The sequence below is a fragment of the Sphaeramia orbicularis genome, chromosome 19, assembly GCF_902148855.1.
Source record: "Sphaeramia orbicularis chromosome 19, fSphaOr1.1, whole genome shotgun sequence".
Lineage (NCBI taxonomy): Eukaryota > Metazoa > Chordata > Actinopteri > Kurtiformes > Apogonidae > Sphaeramia > Sphaeramia orbicularis.
The window spans coordinates 41,634,315-41,650,586 of NC_043975.1; the positions used below are offsets into that span (position 1 = coordinate 41,634,315).

The 16,272-nt window shown below is 40.8% G+C and overlaps 2 protein-coding genes across 3 annotated transcripts; both read left to right on the forward strand.

Annotated features, from left to right (window-relative positions):
* The first annotated feature begins 132 nt into the window (after positions 1 to 132).
* On the forward strand, positions 133 to 9,892 carry trub1 (TruB pseudouridine (psi) synthase family member 1). 2 transcript variants are annotated; one of them, XM_030163151.1, is made up of 9 exons: positions 170 to 317; positions 400 to 498; positions 2,378 to 2,433; positions 2,608 to 2,689; positions 2,881 to 2,953; positions 4,242 to 4,381; positions 4,501 to 4,557; positions 8,302 to 8,510; positions 9,632 to 9,892. In XM_030163151.1, the coding sequence occupies exons 1-8, from the start codon at positions 170 to 172 to the stop codon at positions 8,481 to 8,483; spliced, it is 837 nt and encodes a 278-aa protein (XP_030019011.1). In that variant the 3' UTR covers positions 8,484 to 8,510; positions 9,632 to 9,892. The 2 variants fall into 2 exon arrangements, with proteins under 2 accessions (XP_030019012.1, XP_030019011.1); XM_030163152.1 differs by lacking the exon at positions 9,632 to 9,892 and having other exon boundaries at positions 133 to 317; positions 8,302 to 9,136.
* A 1,877-nt stretch (positions 9,893 to 11,769) lies between these two features.
* LOC115439441 (proline-rich receptor-like protein kinase PERK12) lies at positions 11,770 to 12,306 on the forward strand. The gene has a single exon (XM_030163277.1). It carries the CDS (start codon positions 11,770 to 11,772, stop codon positions 12,304 to 12,306), a length of 537 nt encoding a protein of 178 aa, XP_030019137.1.
* Positions 12,307 to 16,272: the final 3,966 nt, after the last annotated feature.

Here is a 16,272-nt window from a genome sequence, read left to right on the forward strand (position 1 = left end):
AATATTATTGTATTTAATGCGATGTACTGTCATTAAAAAGTATTAGTTTGACTATAACTACACTCAGTTTATTTATAGCGCCTATATTTTGAACCAGCAGATGGCGGTAACACAACTAGGTTAGCTAGGTGCAGCAGTTAGCAAGAAAAAGACGAAGAACAACAGCAGCATGGCTGGAAATATAAGTAACACGGCGGTTCCGATCAGTAGTTCTATGTCTAAGTTACAGTCATTAAACGGACTGTTTGCAATATATAAAAAACGAGGTCCTACGTCTACAGACGTGTTAAATGCGCTTAAAGAAGCTCTGCTAAAGGGTAATGGTCTAGGAGACGAGTGGACATGTGTGGACATCCAACACCCTGTCCTGTCCATTCAACTGTTGTTTTTGTCCTGTAGAAGCCGGTGCCAAGAACCCAAACCCACGGAAGAGGAGGAAGCAGAGTCTGAAGATCGGACACGGAGGGACGTTGGACAGCGCAGCCAGTGGAGTGTTGGGTCAGTGGGGTGTCCAGTAGAGTGTCCACGGGTCACACCAACTTTATTTGAGTGTTTTTATGTTATTTATTTAAATCCAGTAGCTGCTGATGAACTCTACTGATACATCTTAGTCAGAGATGCGGGTTCATGTACATGAACACTACAGGCCAAAAGGTTGGAAGCAAGATCAGATTTGTACAGAAAAATATCATAATTTTATTGGAATACTTAAAACAAAATAAATATGATTATTATATAAAGCAGGGCTATCAAATTCATTTGAGTTCAAGGGCCACATTCAGCCCAAAATGATCTGAAACGGGGAAATAACCTAGAAATAATGACGACTGCAATTTTTTTTGTTTATTTTACAGCAAAAAAAAAAAAAAAAAAAAGTAAAATTACAGTCTGAAAATGTTTGCATTTGCAAACTATCCTTCTGCACAAAATGTGAACTATATGAACAAGTGGAGTTGTGACAGTATTCTGCCTCAGTTTATTATTTCCACATGTACATGAACTCTTCCAGATCACAGTGGATCTACAGATACACAAAACATGTAGAAACAGATGTGTGGAACTGAAAAATATAGCATTTAATGTCATGATCAAAACAAGTTGTGAAGACTCAATGATATCCTTACTTGTTTATAGTTTCTGCACTTTGCAAATCCATCTTGTGGGCAGGATTGGACCCACTGGTGGGCTGGCTTTGGCCCACACCCATATGATTGACATCACTGGTAAAGCATCACTCATCAGAATACATTTTTTCTATAATTATCAAATATATTTGGGTCTTTCTCTCCCAGACTTTCCTTTCTTCATAGTATCCTCCTCTGACATACACTGTATATGAGGAATTCATTCCATAAGTTATTTGAGGTTTGTGGCAGGGATTACATTCCATGTTTTTTTTAAGTTCATCAGTGAGTGACTGCTGATTTGTGTGATGCACTATTCCAGTGGATCCCAACCTTTTTTGGCTCGTGACCCCATTTTAACATCACAAATTGTATAAAATATGCAATATGCTCAAAATGTTGAAAAAGTTCTTATACACACACTGAAATAATGTAAGCAAGTTGTATTTTGAAAAAAAGTTATAAAATAACACGCACAGTATACTTCTGTGGCAGAAACATTCAAATATTAACATGTAAACATCAAACATACAAATGTGCATTAAAGACGGCACCTTATGGACAGAGATATCTGCATTAGGGGTGGGAACTGATAGGATTTGATCAATATCAATGCCATTCTCTATTCTGTTCACCAGTCCAATTCCTTATCAATTCTCCTATCAATTCCTGAGTGTTTTTGGAGTGGGAAAAAAGTAATTGGACAGGTCAGAGTGGAGCTTGTTCGACCATTTTCATATCAAGTTGTCTCAGTGCGGTAATTGAACATGGTTATCATGATAATTAGAATTTAAACGGTAATACTAACCATCGGAAATTTGACCGTGGTTTGTTGTTATACCGATAATCTTATATCTCATGAGTTCTCATATCCAGGAGTTTATTGAAAACTCCGTATGGGATTGGAGTGTAGGTGGGAGCTGGTAAATTCAGTTCACTTTCAGTCCAGTTTTATTTGTAGAGTCCAGTATCACAACAAGGTTCCCTCACAGGTCTTTACAGAATCTGTTGGATATGAAAATAAACAACAGTCAAATCAACAGTGGATGAAGGAAAAGGATTAATGTCCTGGACAAATGCTTCAGGTGTTGACTGTGTTTGAAGTTCCTTCTTTATCTGTTAGGAGAGCCAAAGGTAACCGTCCATACCTCTGTTCTTCCACCATCTGTACAGTAAAGCACTAAAGACTCTGTGTGGTAGAAGCATCAGAACATCCACTGTTCATGGAATCTAACATGAACTGTCTCTTTTAGTTGTTGGTGTCGGAAATGGAACAAAGATGCTCACTACAATGTTGGCAGGTTCAAAGGTGAGCATGTTTATTTTCATTGTCAAAGTGTAAAGTTTGTTTTACATTTACATCAAAGCTATAAAAAAAAACTAAAGTTTTGTGTGTACATATGTGTGGTTCAGGCTGCTTTGCATCTAAAACCTACTGAAACTGACACGACTGTGGATTTGACTGATGTTCTATCCTTTTCAGAAATACGTCGCTGTGGGGGAACTGGGGAAAGCTACAGATACGCTCGATGCCACGGGTCAGGTGATCCTGGAGAAGGACTTTGGTAAAGACTTGAATTTCATCCAAACAACACATTTCTTTTTCTTAAATACATCTTTTTTGTTCCTCCTACCAAAGTTCAAGCTGGTCTACAAAACAATTGGTTGAGTTCACGTTAGTGAATTGATGCCACATGTTCCCTTTTTTTCCCCACATTTGCTGGCATTACCATGTGTCCTCGTTTTGGCCCCACAGACCATGTGACCAGGGTGGATGTTGAGGAGAAACTCAAACATTTTGTTGGTGACATCATGCAGGTGCCTCCACTGTGAGTAAGAGTCCCATCCTGAGACGTTCAGTCCAAATAGAGATTATTCTATATGAGGAAGATCCTATGGAGAGAAATTGTTTTTTTTTCTTTATTCATCAATCCAAAAGAATGGATTTGCAATTAAAAATAATAGATTTGCAACCAAAAAAAGAGATTTGAGAGCAAAAGACAGTAAGTAGCAATAAAAAAAATTTAATTCATCAGTCCTCTTTCTCCATCCAAATGTACGTCAAAAACTCAGGGATATTGATTTTCCCTGGTTTAAGTACACAGAACTGTCCTCTGTTGTACTTTGATTAATCTTCATGATGAATAATGGTTAGAATCATACCAGTGTTATTTCTACACAGGCTGACTGTAAAATGTATGCGTCTCTGTGCACTTATTAATATGACCACTAGGGGTCTCCAACAGACTGTGAAACACACAGACCTGATGATCCAGATCAGTCCTGGTATTGCCCAATCTGTAGGACCTTAAAGGCTTGAGAGGACACTGACTGCATCTGGTACAGTTCAATAACCTGTTCCAGCTGAAACCTTCTGAACTGCTGTAGTACTGACCCATGGAAGGATCTGGAGTGTTCACTGAGTTAAATCCAGACAGTTCCTTATTTTCATTCCAGGCTGTTTATTGAACTGTACCTGATGCAGTCAGTGTCCTCTGATGTCTTTAAAATCCTACAGATTGGAGAGTCCCAGGACTGATCTGGATCATCAGGTCTGTGACAGAATGGTTCAGGGACAATCACACATCATTTACACATGGATGATCCTCCAGAAAGTCCAGACTGTAATGATGCAGACCTTATGCAGCGGTCCCATTCTACATCATCAATAATCAGAAATTATTGCAACTTGGATGGAACAAATATTATGAACCTTATTGTAACACTACAGAAGCATTATGTGGAAAAACAGATGTGACGGTGAATGTGTCCTGGAATCAGAACCAAAGGGGGTGCAGTCAAATACTGTATGTGAGACCTTTTTTTTTTGGCTGAACAGTGTATGTTTGTTTGCATTATAAACCAATCATTTAAAGGGTTAGAAATATGACACTTATTGAGTATTTGGTATTTTTGTTTATGGCTCAAGTTGATGAAATTCAACAGAAACGTATATTTTAAAAAGTTACAGTGTGAATATTTTTTATATTACGATGTCTCTGTGCAGATTAGGTGCTTTGGATGGTTATGAAGGACATGTTTGAGCAGAATAGCAGGGGGTTAACTAGTGCTACTGTCCTCCCCTGAAGTGTTCTTCTGTGTTGGTTGTGTCTTTAGTTACTCTGCGCTGAAGAAGGACGGTCAGCGCCTGTCTGTCCTGCTTCAGAAAGGTCAGAAGGTGGAGGCCAAACCTGCCCGGCCCGTCACTGTCTATAGTCTGACCCTGCAGGACTTCACACCTCCGCTCTTCACTCTTGGTAGAACGCTGTTCATTACACACTAATGCTCCTCCTCTATCCTCTATTTTTTCCCTCTTACTTGCTGTTTTTTTCCTGTTTCATTGAAGTTCTCTCTGTTTTTCTGATTTGTGTCACAGATATTGAATGTGGCGGCGGATTTTATGTCAGAAGTTTAGTGGACGACCTTGGAAAAGGTAAGACTGAATCTGCTTCTTCACCATCCATTCTTTCATCACCACGTGAATGGAAATAAGAAGGTCATGGGATGTTGTCAGGGGTCGTTATGAGGTGAAAAGTTCATATTCCAATATCACAGTTTAGTAAATGCACAGAGGAGTCATTTGGAGATGTGGTTCCAAACTCTTCCCAGACATCAAAAGATTGTGTTTTTGTCTTTTTTTTTTTTTTTTTTTTTTTACAATGAAATCACCATAAATCTGTTCCTTTCAAGGTTATAATAGTTTTGGATTTTTCTTTATAGTTTAGTTTTAGTTAGTTTTGACTTTTTTTCTCTAATTCAGTTAGTTTTAATCAGTTTTTAGAGTAGGTTTGCTAGTTTTTATTAGTTTTTGTTATATTCTAAATGCTTAGTTTTAGTATTAATTTTAGTTTTGTCGTATCTTTTTTCTTCTTCTCCATTGTATTCAAATAAGTCCCAGACAGGACTTTGCTGCTTTCTCCCAACTTTAGTCTCCATGTTTCCAGGTAGAGTGGGGACCAGAAGACGACTCTAAACCACAAGTGACGTACCGTTAAATATGATATGGTGCCAGCAGCTAAAATTGCTTGAGCGAAATAAATCGATTTCGTATCAATCCGACGTTGACAACGACGAAAACAAAGGGAATTTTATCCATAATTTTTATCAGTTTTAGTTAGTTTTGTAAGCACACAATACAGTTTCAGTTAGTTATCATTTTGTCTTTTAATTATAGTTTTTATTTATTTCAGTTAACGAAAATGTTTTTACAATTCTAGTTTTCATCATTTTGTTAGTTTTTGTTAATGATAATAATCTTGGTTCCTTTTACCATAATATATTTGTGAAGGCTGATAGTACAGTTCACGCTGTGATTGGATTAACTGTGCAGCTCCATGATGTAAACCAGGGGTCCCCTACATCTACAGATGTCCAAAGACTGGACATTTGTCCTCATGAGACAAAGCCATAGCATCTGCCTTTTAGGAGGACAGTGAGGATGGACTCTGTGTGGTACTGATGAAACAAGGCCAGGAATTTAAACTAACCACTGTGGACTTTTGGAAATTAACCATGAAAAGGAGTGATTTTTTTTCTCTTTTTAAAATTCATGATACAATGTGTTGAGTCAGATGTTGAAGAATGAGCACCCTGTCAGCTGTTCATACAGACTTCAAACTGCTGTATCTGAAGTTCAAGGCCTGGGTTCATCCCATCCCCCCCCCACACACACACACACACACACACTCACTCACACACACTGTTACTGACACTGTTACCTTATGACATGGATGTCAAACCCATTTTAGTTCAGGTTCCACATACAGTACAATCAGACCTCAAACGGGCTGGACCAGTAAAATAATAGCATAACAGCTTTAAAAAGTAAAAGTAAATAACATGAATAATGACATTTCCACATTTTCTCTTTGGTTTTAGTACAAAATGTAAAATTAGATTAAAATGTTTACATATACAAACTAGAAGCACTCGGAGAGCGCAGACCTCCGCCAAGGCTGATCAGTGGGCCCCCCCACCCCCGATCACCACCAAAATTTAATCATTTCTTCCTTATCCCATTTCCAACAAACCCTGAAAATTTCATCCAAATCTGTCCATAACTTTTTGAGTTATGTTGCACACTAACGGACAGACAAACAAACAAACAAACAAACCCTGGCAAAAACACAACCTCCTTGGCGGAGGTAACTATCTGTTCACAAAAAAATTGAATAACCTAAACATCTTAAACAATATGAAATGTGTGAAATGGTTCATATTTGTCTAAACCCACTTTTCTTAGTCTGAGGTTCATTTATTTGTGTATTTGGAACCTAATAGTTCAGACAGTTTGAATTTGAACCCTCCAGCTGCTGCTAAACTTTCTTTAGACCCATTTGTATATTACATCCAGTGGATTTCTACAACCTGTTTGAATTCCTGCTTGATTAAGTCCATCTATAACTAGTTGCAACATCTGCACATATCAGTTTTGTTCATTTTGTCATTATTTTGCTCAATTTTCGTTCGGTTTCCTTTTTTTTTTTCATTATTTTGTCAATTTGTGTTCAGTTTTGTTAATTTTTTTCATTATTTTGCTCAATTTTTGTTCGGTTTTGTTCATTTTTATCATTTTTTTTATCTATTTCTATTCAGTTTTGTTCATTTTTTAAATTATTTTGCACAATTTTCGTTCAGTTTTGTTCATTTTTTTCATTATTTTGTTGATTTCTGTTCAGTTTTGTTAATTTTTTTTCATTGTTTTGCTCGATTTTCATTTGTTTCTTTCATTCGAATTCCTTCTTAATTAGTTGCGTCTCTAACTCGTTCCATCTCCACATGTGCTCATATCAGGTCCAGACTTCAGACCAACATTTGTCCAGTATTTCACCATAACTGTTTGTCGTCATCAGCGGTTGGAGTCCAGACTGAAAATATGTCCAAACTTGGAGCCCATTACTTAAAATATTCAGTTGTCGGTTGAACAAGACAGAGTGGCACAGCCAACAACCTGGAGGGGGCAGGGCCTGAAGTGTCTCCTGTGCATTTAAAGGACCAGCGCTCCAAACCACCTTTCTGGTGTCATTAGTCAGAAATAGGGTTTAAGATGGACCTGTGGAGTTGAATAAATGAAGAAGTCAGAACCAAGCAGAGCCTTTACAGTTTATGGAGACCACAGGGAAATGTGGGAAAAGGAAGAATTACATTGAAAAAAAGACTAATATCACTGCTTTAAGACAAATAATTGTAATTCTAACAATATTATGCCTCAGCTTATACAGCTCATACAGTCTTATAACTAATGGCACAAGAGGTTTGTCAGGCGCCAAAGCTCGGCCACTCTCTCTCTATGCCTGGGATGTCAAACTTATTTTAGTTCAGGTTCCACATTCAGCCCAATTTGATCTCAAATGGGCCAGACCAGTTAAATAGTAACATTAGAACCTACACATAATGACAACTACAATTTTTACCTCCGCCAAGTGTAACGGCAGAGGTTATGTTTTCATCGGGGTTTGTCTGTTTGTTTGTTAGCAAGATAACTCAAAAAGTTATGGACGGATTTTGATGCAATTTTCAGGAAATGTTGATACTGGCTCAAGGAACAAATGATCACATTTTGGTGGTGATTGGGGGGGGGTTGTTTGTTCATCTGTCTGTTAGCAAGATAACTCAAAAAGTTATGGACGGTTTTGGATGAAATTTTCAGGAAATGTTAATACTGGCACAAGGAACAAATGATAAAATTTTGGTAGTGATGGTGGGGACTGATCTGCCTTGGCGGAGGTCTGCGTGCTTTTCTAGTTTTTTGTTTGTTTTACAGCAAAAAGAAGTTAAATTACAGTATGAAAATATTTACATTTACAAACTATCTTCCACACAAAATATGACCAACTTGGTATTATGAAAATTATGTGTAATTTTAGCAGGATTATAACTCAGTTTGTCATTTACACATGTACATTGTAACATACAGATCACAGTGGATCTATAAATACACAAAACATTTAGTAACAGGCATCTGGACTGAAAAATGTAGAATTTAACTTTATGATCAAACCATCTTGTCTGGACTTAGTGATGCCCTTGACTGTCAGTGTCTTCTTTGTCATTTTTACACTTTCTAAATTCCTCCTGTGGGCCGGATCAAAGCCTTTCGAGGGTGGGTTTTTGCCTATGGGCCGTATGTTTGACCGCCCTGCCTTATGCAGATGTGTGTCTGTCCTTTGTGCTGCAGCTCTGTCGTCGTGTGCTCATGTGAAGGAGTTGACCCGGACCAAACAGGGTCAGTTCACCCTGGACCATCATGTCTTACACGAGGACCACTGGACACTGGAGCACGTGGTCCGGGTTCTGCAGCCCTGCTCCGGGTTGGCACCGCATTCAGACCGGACCAACATTCCAGAGGCTGACGCCTGAGGAGCACACGGCTGTGGAGAAGCCAGTGTATGTGCACGCAGACGTGACGCCCCACATTACATTTATTCAACATCAGTCTGTTTTTACAAATGAAGCCACTGAACTGGAGAAACATCTGTGTTCTCCACAAAAAGCTCAGTGCAGCTATTCTGGTTTTTGATGCACTTTCCTGATGTTTTATGGTAAGTGTAGAATAGTTTGACTGCAGTGGAGTCCGGGTACATGATGGGAAACACTGGGTCTGGGAAATAGGGGTCAGTTTTTCTCAGTTCAGCTGTTTAATTGGTTTTGGTTTTGTTCTTGAATTATATGCTTTTGATCACTCTTCCTATTAAGTACCTGCTGTCCCTTAACCTTTCTGCTCATTACAGAGTTATGAAAAACCTGGAAAAGTCACAGTTTTACAGCCTCATTTTTTATAGAAGGAAACATCAAGGTTAAGTAAAATCAGCCACATTTTTTGAATTTAATGTTCATAGATGAAACCTCTTTAATTCATCAAACTAGGTTGTAGGTTTTTCCACATCCTTCAAATAAAGCAGAAGTCCACATTTTACAGTTAAAGATGCAGGAGACTTTCGTGACCAATTTTTCATCAAATCTGTCCATCCTCAGTCGTATCCTCAGTATCATGAATCTGTTAGTCTGTCTGTCATTAGTCACCTGAATCTCTTGCATTACGGTGAACAGTTTCTTAGTGCCATCCACCAGAAACAAACCATGTGTTTACCAACAGAGCCGGGAGGGAACTTGGGTATCTGAGGAATTTTGTCGCGATGTGCATTGTGGGAAACGGAGGTTCACGCAGCCACCTGACAGCGGCAGCTGGAACAGACATGACGCGGAAACAGCAGGAGTTCCCTTCCCTCTATGCATATTCCTCCAGCCGTTTCTGCATTTCAGCCGTTTCTGTGTTGTGTTGTTTCACCCATATCATATCATATGGTCGCGCTGCCGCTGTCAGGCCATTGTGACTCCAGCTGTAAACCCAGTTCAACTCCAAACCTCTGAACTACAACCATCAACTGGACCATGGACATCAGGGGTGTTCTGATCCGGTCCAGGTGGTCTGATATCCTGCATGTTTTAGATGTTTCCCTGTTCCATCCACACCTGGAGGTCATTATACCGTTTTCATTCTTCTGCAGAGCTGGATGATGATGAGCTGATCATTAATGGAACCAGGTGTGATGGAAGAGGAAACATCTGAAACATGCAGGACACCGGACCTCCAGGACCGGATCTGAACACCCCTGATGGACATCATCTGGACCAGTTCACAATTAATATTTGTCTAATAACCAAGGTTATTATTGTTAACGGAAACTAACGAAATGACGAAAACTAGAATTGAAAAAACATTTTTGTTAACTGAAATAAATAAAAACTAGAACTGAAAGAAAAAAAATGATAACTAACTGAAACTGTATTGTGTGTTTACTAAAATAACTAAAATGGATAAAGATAAAATTCCCTTAGTTTTCTTTCTTTCTTTGTCAATATGGGATTGATATGAAATTGATTTATTTCGCTTGAGTAATTTTATCTAGTGGCACCATGCGACACTTCACGATCTGTCACTTGTGGTTTACAGTCTTCTTCTGGTCCCCACTCTACCTGGAAACATGGAGACTGAAGTTGGGAGAAAGCAGCAGAGTCCTGTCTGGGATTTATTTGAATACGACGGAGAAGAAGAGAAAAGATATAAAATAAAACTAAATTAAAACTAAGCATTTAGAAAAAAACAAAAACTAATAAAAACTAGCAAACCTGATCTAAAAACTATTTAAAACTAACTGAATTAGAGAAAAAAAGTCAAAACTAAATCAAACTAAACTACAATGAAAAATCCAAAACTATTAGAACCTTGCTAATAACAGGACAAAAACAGGATAAATTGACCTCAGTGTTGGGCTTTGACCATCTTTCCTCATGATGTCCAGCTTTTCTGGAAAAGTCTGTTTTGAAAATGGATTTAAAAGTGTGTCTGAGACCAAATCATTTTCCTCTCTTCTGTCAGCCATTTAGGGTGTAAAAAAAATCTACCTCAAATGTATTGATAGTTCCATTAAATTCAATTAAAATTAGCTTTTTTGGTATGAATCAGAAAGAATATTGGTAAAGCTATATCAAATGAGTTTTATGTCAGCCAAACCTGTGACCCCCCCCCCCCCCCCCCCCCGTGAACTCCTACTAGATCCATGTTCTCCCAGTTCTGAGTTATGACGTCACGTAGCCTGTGAAACAACAACAACAACAACGGCCCATGGATGAGGTGTTTATGCAGATTATTTATTAAAACAAGGTATTTGTGGAAAACTCCACTTCCTGGTTGGGGAGGGTCAGGACCTAACCCTCACCTATCAGGCCACACCCAACCCTTTAAGAGAAAGGATCAGGCCCAGCCCATCCTCTTTTCCTTTGTTTGACTGGGAGCATGCGGCCTGAAGAACAGACAAAGACTTAAATGCACTGACTGGATAGATGCATATCTGAGTGAGTTATATTTTGTGATACTGTTACTTGAATATCTTTGAATTTGTTTGAAATTGTTTTGGTAAGTTATTATTTCCCTTTAAGATTAAAATCATCTCATCCATGTCATCTCATCTATGTCATTTTATCTATGTCATCATCTGCACCATTCCACCTGTAATAATTCTGCCTGAAGACAAAATAAAAGCATAAACGGAATCCCTGACCAGTTTCATATCTAATCATATGCCAATGCAGAAGTTTTAATTATTCCATCGCAATCAGCCCTGCAATATCACCCTTCATAGTTTTCACATGTTCCTTCAAGCTGGATAACTTGAGCGTTGGATATGGATCAGGGAAATCAGCAGAAAAATGAGGATATCAGGAGGGGTGCAAGACAAAAAACTAAGCCATCTTATCTCCAGGATTATGAACATTGTCAGGTCCCTCATTCTACAAATGCAAAGAGCATGCATCTAGGCCTGTTAATGTTGGACAGCCTGGCCCACCTTCCACTCAAGAACAACTGGAGGAAATAAGGAATATGATGATGCATTTAGTCCACAGACAAGATGCAGAGCCAAGACTAGATTCAGGTCAATCATGTCATTCAAGTTATGGTGATGTGGACTCTGAATCAGACTGTGATATTAGGAGACCCATTAAAATTCAAAGCAACCAGAATCAAATCCGTTCACATAGTGCATGTGTATTCCATAAAGAGAATATGTTGCATCAACCTGCTAAATCTTGTTCAGAGCCTGTCCTCCATGCACCCCCCTCCCAACCTTCATTAAATGTGCCTTCCATGCCTGCTCCAACCCAGATGTCTGTAGCACCAGCTCCACCACATCTGCCTGCCATACTGGCTTCAGTCCAGGACCCACCAGCACCTCAGCCCCCCAGTGGCTCCTCCTCCCCAGGGCCTCATAGCAGTTCCTCCTCTCCAGGCCCCCCCAGCACCTCCTCCTCCCCACGGTCTCTCAGCGGCTCCTCCTCTCCAGGTCCCCCCAGTGGCTCCTCCTCCCCAGGGCCCCCCAGCAGTTCCTCTTCTCCAGGCCCCCCCAGCACCTCCTCCTCCCCAGGGTCTTCCAGTGGCTCCTCCTCTCCAGGCCCCCCCAGTGGTTCATCCTCTCCAGGTCCCCCCAGTGGCTCCTGCTCCCCAGGGCCTCCCACCAGTTCCTCTTCTCCAGGCTCCCCCAGCACCACCTCCTCTCCAGGTCCCCCCAGCGGTTCATCCTCTCCAGGCCCCCCAGCACCTCCCCCTCTCCAGGTCCCCCCAGTGGCTCCTCCTCTCCAGGCCCCCCCAGTGCATCCTCCACTTCAAGCACCTGCAGGACCATGACAGATGCCTCAAGTAGCTTACCTCCCTCAGTGGCCGGCAGTGTACCCTAACCCCCAGTCATCTTCTGCTCCTTTACAATGGTCAACCACAGTTATGCAGCCATGGCAACCCCATGCCCTTACCCAATCTGGCGCACAATACAGTAGTGTTCCTTCCACACCATGGCCTTCTGCTGCAAACTATACTCCACCATGTTATGGTGCCCCCCCTATTGGGTATAAATCACATGTTCAGGGACCCACCTTTCCCCATTTCACTAGAGAAGACCCACACGAATACACTACGCTCAAGATGGCTCTTACAAACCTCCTGCCCCCATGGGAAACAGAAATATATAAATATCATATCCTGTTAGACCATCTTAAGCTACCTACAGCCCGACATATAGCATTAGCCTATGCTTATGATCCCCAGCCCTACACCAAAGCTTTAGCTGCTCTTGACCAACAGTATGGGCCACTGCATCATCTAGCCTTAAGAGAAATAACCTCCATAATAAACCCTCCAGAATTGCAACATGGTGATTCAAGAGCATTCCACAATTTCGCAGTCCGAGTTCAATCCCTAGTAGGGATGTTGCAGGCCATGGGGAAGAGTGAGGGTGCAGCTGAACTTGCCTGTTCCTCCCATGTACAACATCTCCTTAGCAAACTGCCATCTGATTTAGTGGCCAACTTTATTCGTTATGCACGCACAACTCACCCAGGAAGCCGTTATACATTATTAGACTTTGCAACATGGCTTCAAGAAGAAGCAGAGTGTCAGTCAGTAGCCGCACAAGTCAAACATCTGACCTCTGAACCATCCCCACCTTCTAGAAGGTCAGCGTTGAGATCCTCTCCTGCTCCAGCCATCATCCTCTATGGAGACAATGACAGACCCCCTCTTTGGCCTTCCGCTGACAACCTTACAACTAAGCACAAATTATGTCAATATTGTAACTCATCCGATCACTCAATAATTAACTGTAAAGACTTCAAAGATTTGAAGACGGAGGATGCAAAAGCCTGGATTAAGCATGAGAAAAGATGTTGGAGGTGTGCAGGGCCCCACATGGCAGCAAACTGCAATCTGAGAAAACCATGCCCCTTATGCAATAAAAGGCACCTTGGCATTCTTCACCATGTGAATCTAAGAGAATCCGATTCCAGAGTTCTGTACCTAAACCCTCAGTCTAACTCTCCTCAAGTACTTCTGAAAGTAATTAGAGTAATCCTAAGGAATAAACATCACAGCTTTGACACATATGCCATTCTGGATGATGGGTCTCAATGTACCATGCTCCTTCCAGCAGCCTATGAAAAGCTAGGGCTTAAAGGGCCTACAGAACACCTTGTGGTATGTACTATCAGACAGAGAACTGAAGCCTTCGGTGGATCTACTGTCAGTTTTGAGATCTCACCTTCCCTTAATCCAAAGAAAAGATTTATTATCAAGGATGCCTTCACCTCCAACCAGATATGCCTTGTAGACCAAAGTTATCCAGTAGACAAGCTTCAGAAGCATTATCACCATCTCCAGAGCATCCCACCTCAGTCCTTCTCAAAGGTGCAGCCCTTTCTACTAATAGGAGCTGACAATTCTCACCGTGTAACAGCCACAAAGAAAGTTCCTCAAGGCCCCCCAGAAGCACCAACAGCTGTCCACACCCGGTTAGGTTGGGCACTTCAAGGTCCAAGCTTCATGGAGGAGCACACCAACTCCCCTCAAGTCTTCTTCACCTCAACATATTATGCAGACCTCAAGCATCATGTTGAAAACCTGTGGCAGATAGATACTCTTCCTTTCAAAAATGAGAATCAAATTATGTGATCCAAACAAGCGAAACCAAGGTCAGAGGCAGCAGAGAGTGTAGATGAGAAAGAGGAGTTTGTTACATCTACTGTGCTTCCTAAAGAAATTCCACCCATCCCTGAAAACCAATTCCTCATGAACAGCCTCCAGTCTGTCCAGAAGGTACAAGAGAAACCTGAGAAGGATCTGAGAAATAAAGACGAAAGGCAAAGAGAAGGCATCAGATTACCTTATAGTTTTCAGTCAACATATCAAAGAAGACTGGTGATGACACGATCTGAAAAGGAAAGTATAAGTAGGGGTCCGAGGCAATATCGGACTTCCTCATGTTCTCGTTCAAGGTCCCAAGACTGTTTTCGGTGCAGTGAAACTCCTCCTCACTGGCATCAGGAGATGCAGCGATGGAGGATGATAGCCGTCACTGGAGAACACTGGATTAAGGGTGACAGAGGTGTTATGAATGACCACAAGGATGAGGCTACAAGAAGAAAGAGGCGGTCCTTCAAGACAAAGTGCAAATACTAATCTGAAGGTAAAAGACAAGAAAACAAAGTCTCATAGATCCAGCACCTATACCTGCAGGCATGGAGTAAAGGGTAATCAAATGTATCTGTAAATTTGATGGGGCGGCTGTTGAAAACTCCATTTCCTGGTTGGGGAGGGTCAGGACCTAACCCTCACCTATCAGGCCACACCCAACCCTTTAAGAGGAAGGATCAGGCCCAGCCCATCCTCTTTTCCTTTGTTTGACTGGGAGCATGCGGCCTGAAGAACAGACAAAGATTTAAATGTACTGACTGGATAGATGCATATCTGAGTGAGTTATATTTTGTGATACTGTTACTTGAATATCCTTGAATATGTTTGAAATTGTTTTGGTAATAGTTATTATTTCCCTTTGTTTAAGACTAAAATCATCTCATCCATGTCATCTTATCCATGTCATCATCAGCACCATTCCACTTGTAAAAATTCTGCCTGAAGACAAAATAAAAGCATAAACGGAATCCCTGACCAGTTTCATATCTAACAAAATGCCAATGCAGAAGTTTTAATTATTCCATCGCAATCAGCCCTGCAATATCACCCTTCATAGTTTTTACAGTATTGTTCTGACATTATTTATCTGTAAAAGTTCTGCATAATCAGCAGCTGCTCTAGCGTCAACTAGTTTTCAGTCCAATGAGTGCAAGAATAAATTGATACCAAATACGAATCCAAATACACAAATAACATAAGAGGTAGAACAGCTTCTCTTGCCTTGCCTTTTCCTCCTCTGTTTCCCTCAAATAAGCAAAGAACAAACACCTTTGGGATAGAAATGACTGTACATGAACATAATGTACAGTCCACCATGCTGGTTTGTTTACATCTAACTACCATATTTCCTTATGCTCAAACAGTTTGGCGTGACTTTACTGGAACGTTACAAAGTCTCTGTAGGGGTCCAGGGTCCCCGCTGTCTGTCCAACACTTAGGGTGTATTCACACCTACCACGTTTGGTCCGTTTAAAACAGACCAGAGTTTGTTTCCCCAGAAAGTCCGGACTTTTTTTAGGTGTGAATATAAACATGCGAACTCTGATTCGAACCAAACAAGTGGACCGCTTCCAAACGGACACTGGGCCAGTTCACTTTCGGTGTGAATATAACTGACCTCGAACAGAACCAAACCAAGGAATCTTGCACCTTTTTGTGCTTGATAAGCTACCGTAGCCACTGGAAGTAGCCGAGGTTTATGGGTGGTCAGAGCTAATAGCAGCAGCTATGAGCTGTGGACAGACGTGGAGCAATGAGGAGGGTGAATGTGCCGTTGACATTTGGTCAGATGCCCGTATTATGAAACTGGCTCCGACTGAGCTTTTCTTGAGTGTTAACATTATTTTTGTAAATTTGTGTCTGTAAAAATACAATTTATATTCCGAAAATGATAACTGTATGTAGGACCACCATGTCGGTTTTCATCAACACCGGCCGTCTCTGATTCACCCCGCCCCCGACTTTTCTGTCCAATGCTAGTGCAGTTTGTCACATGCGTGCTTCTGTTCACGTATTTTGGTCCACTAGCAAAAAGTGCAATGTTAATACGATCCAAATGAAAAAAATAAAGTCTGCATTTGATCCGAATCAAATAAGCGGACCAAAGGACTTTTCAGGTGTGAATACACCCTT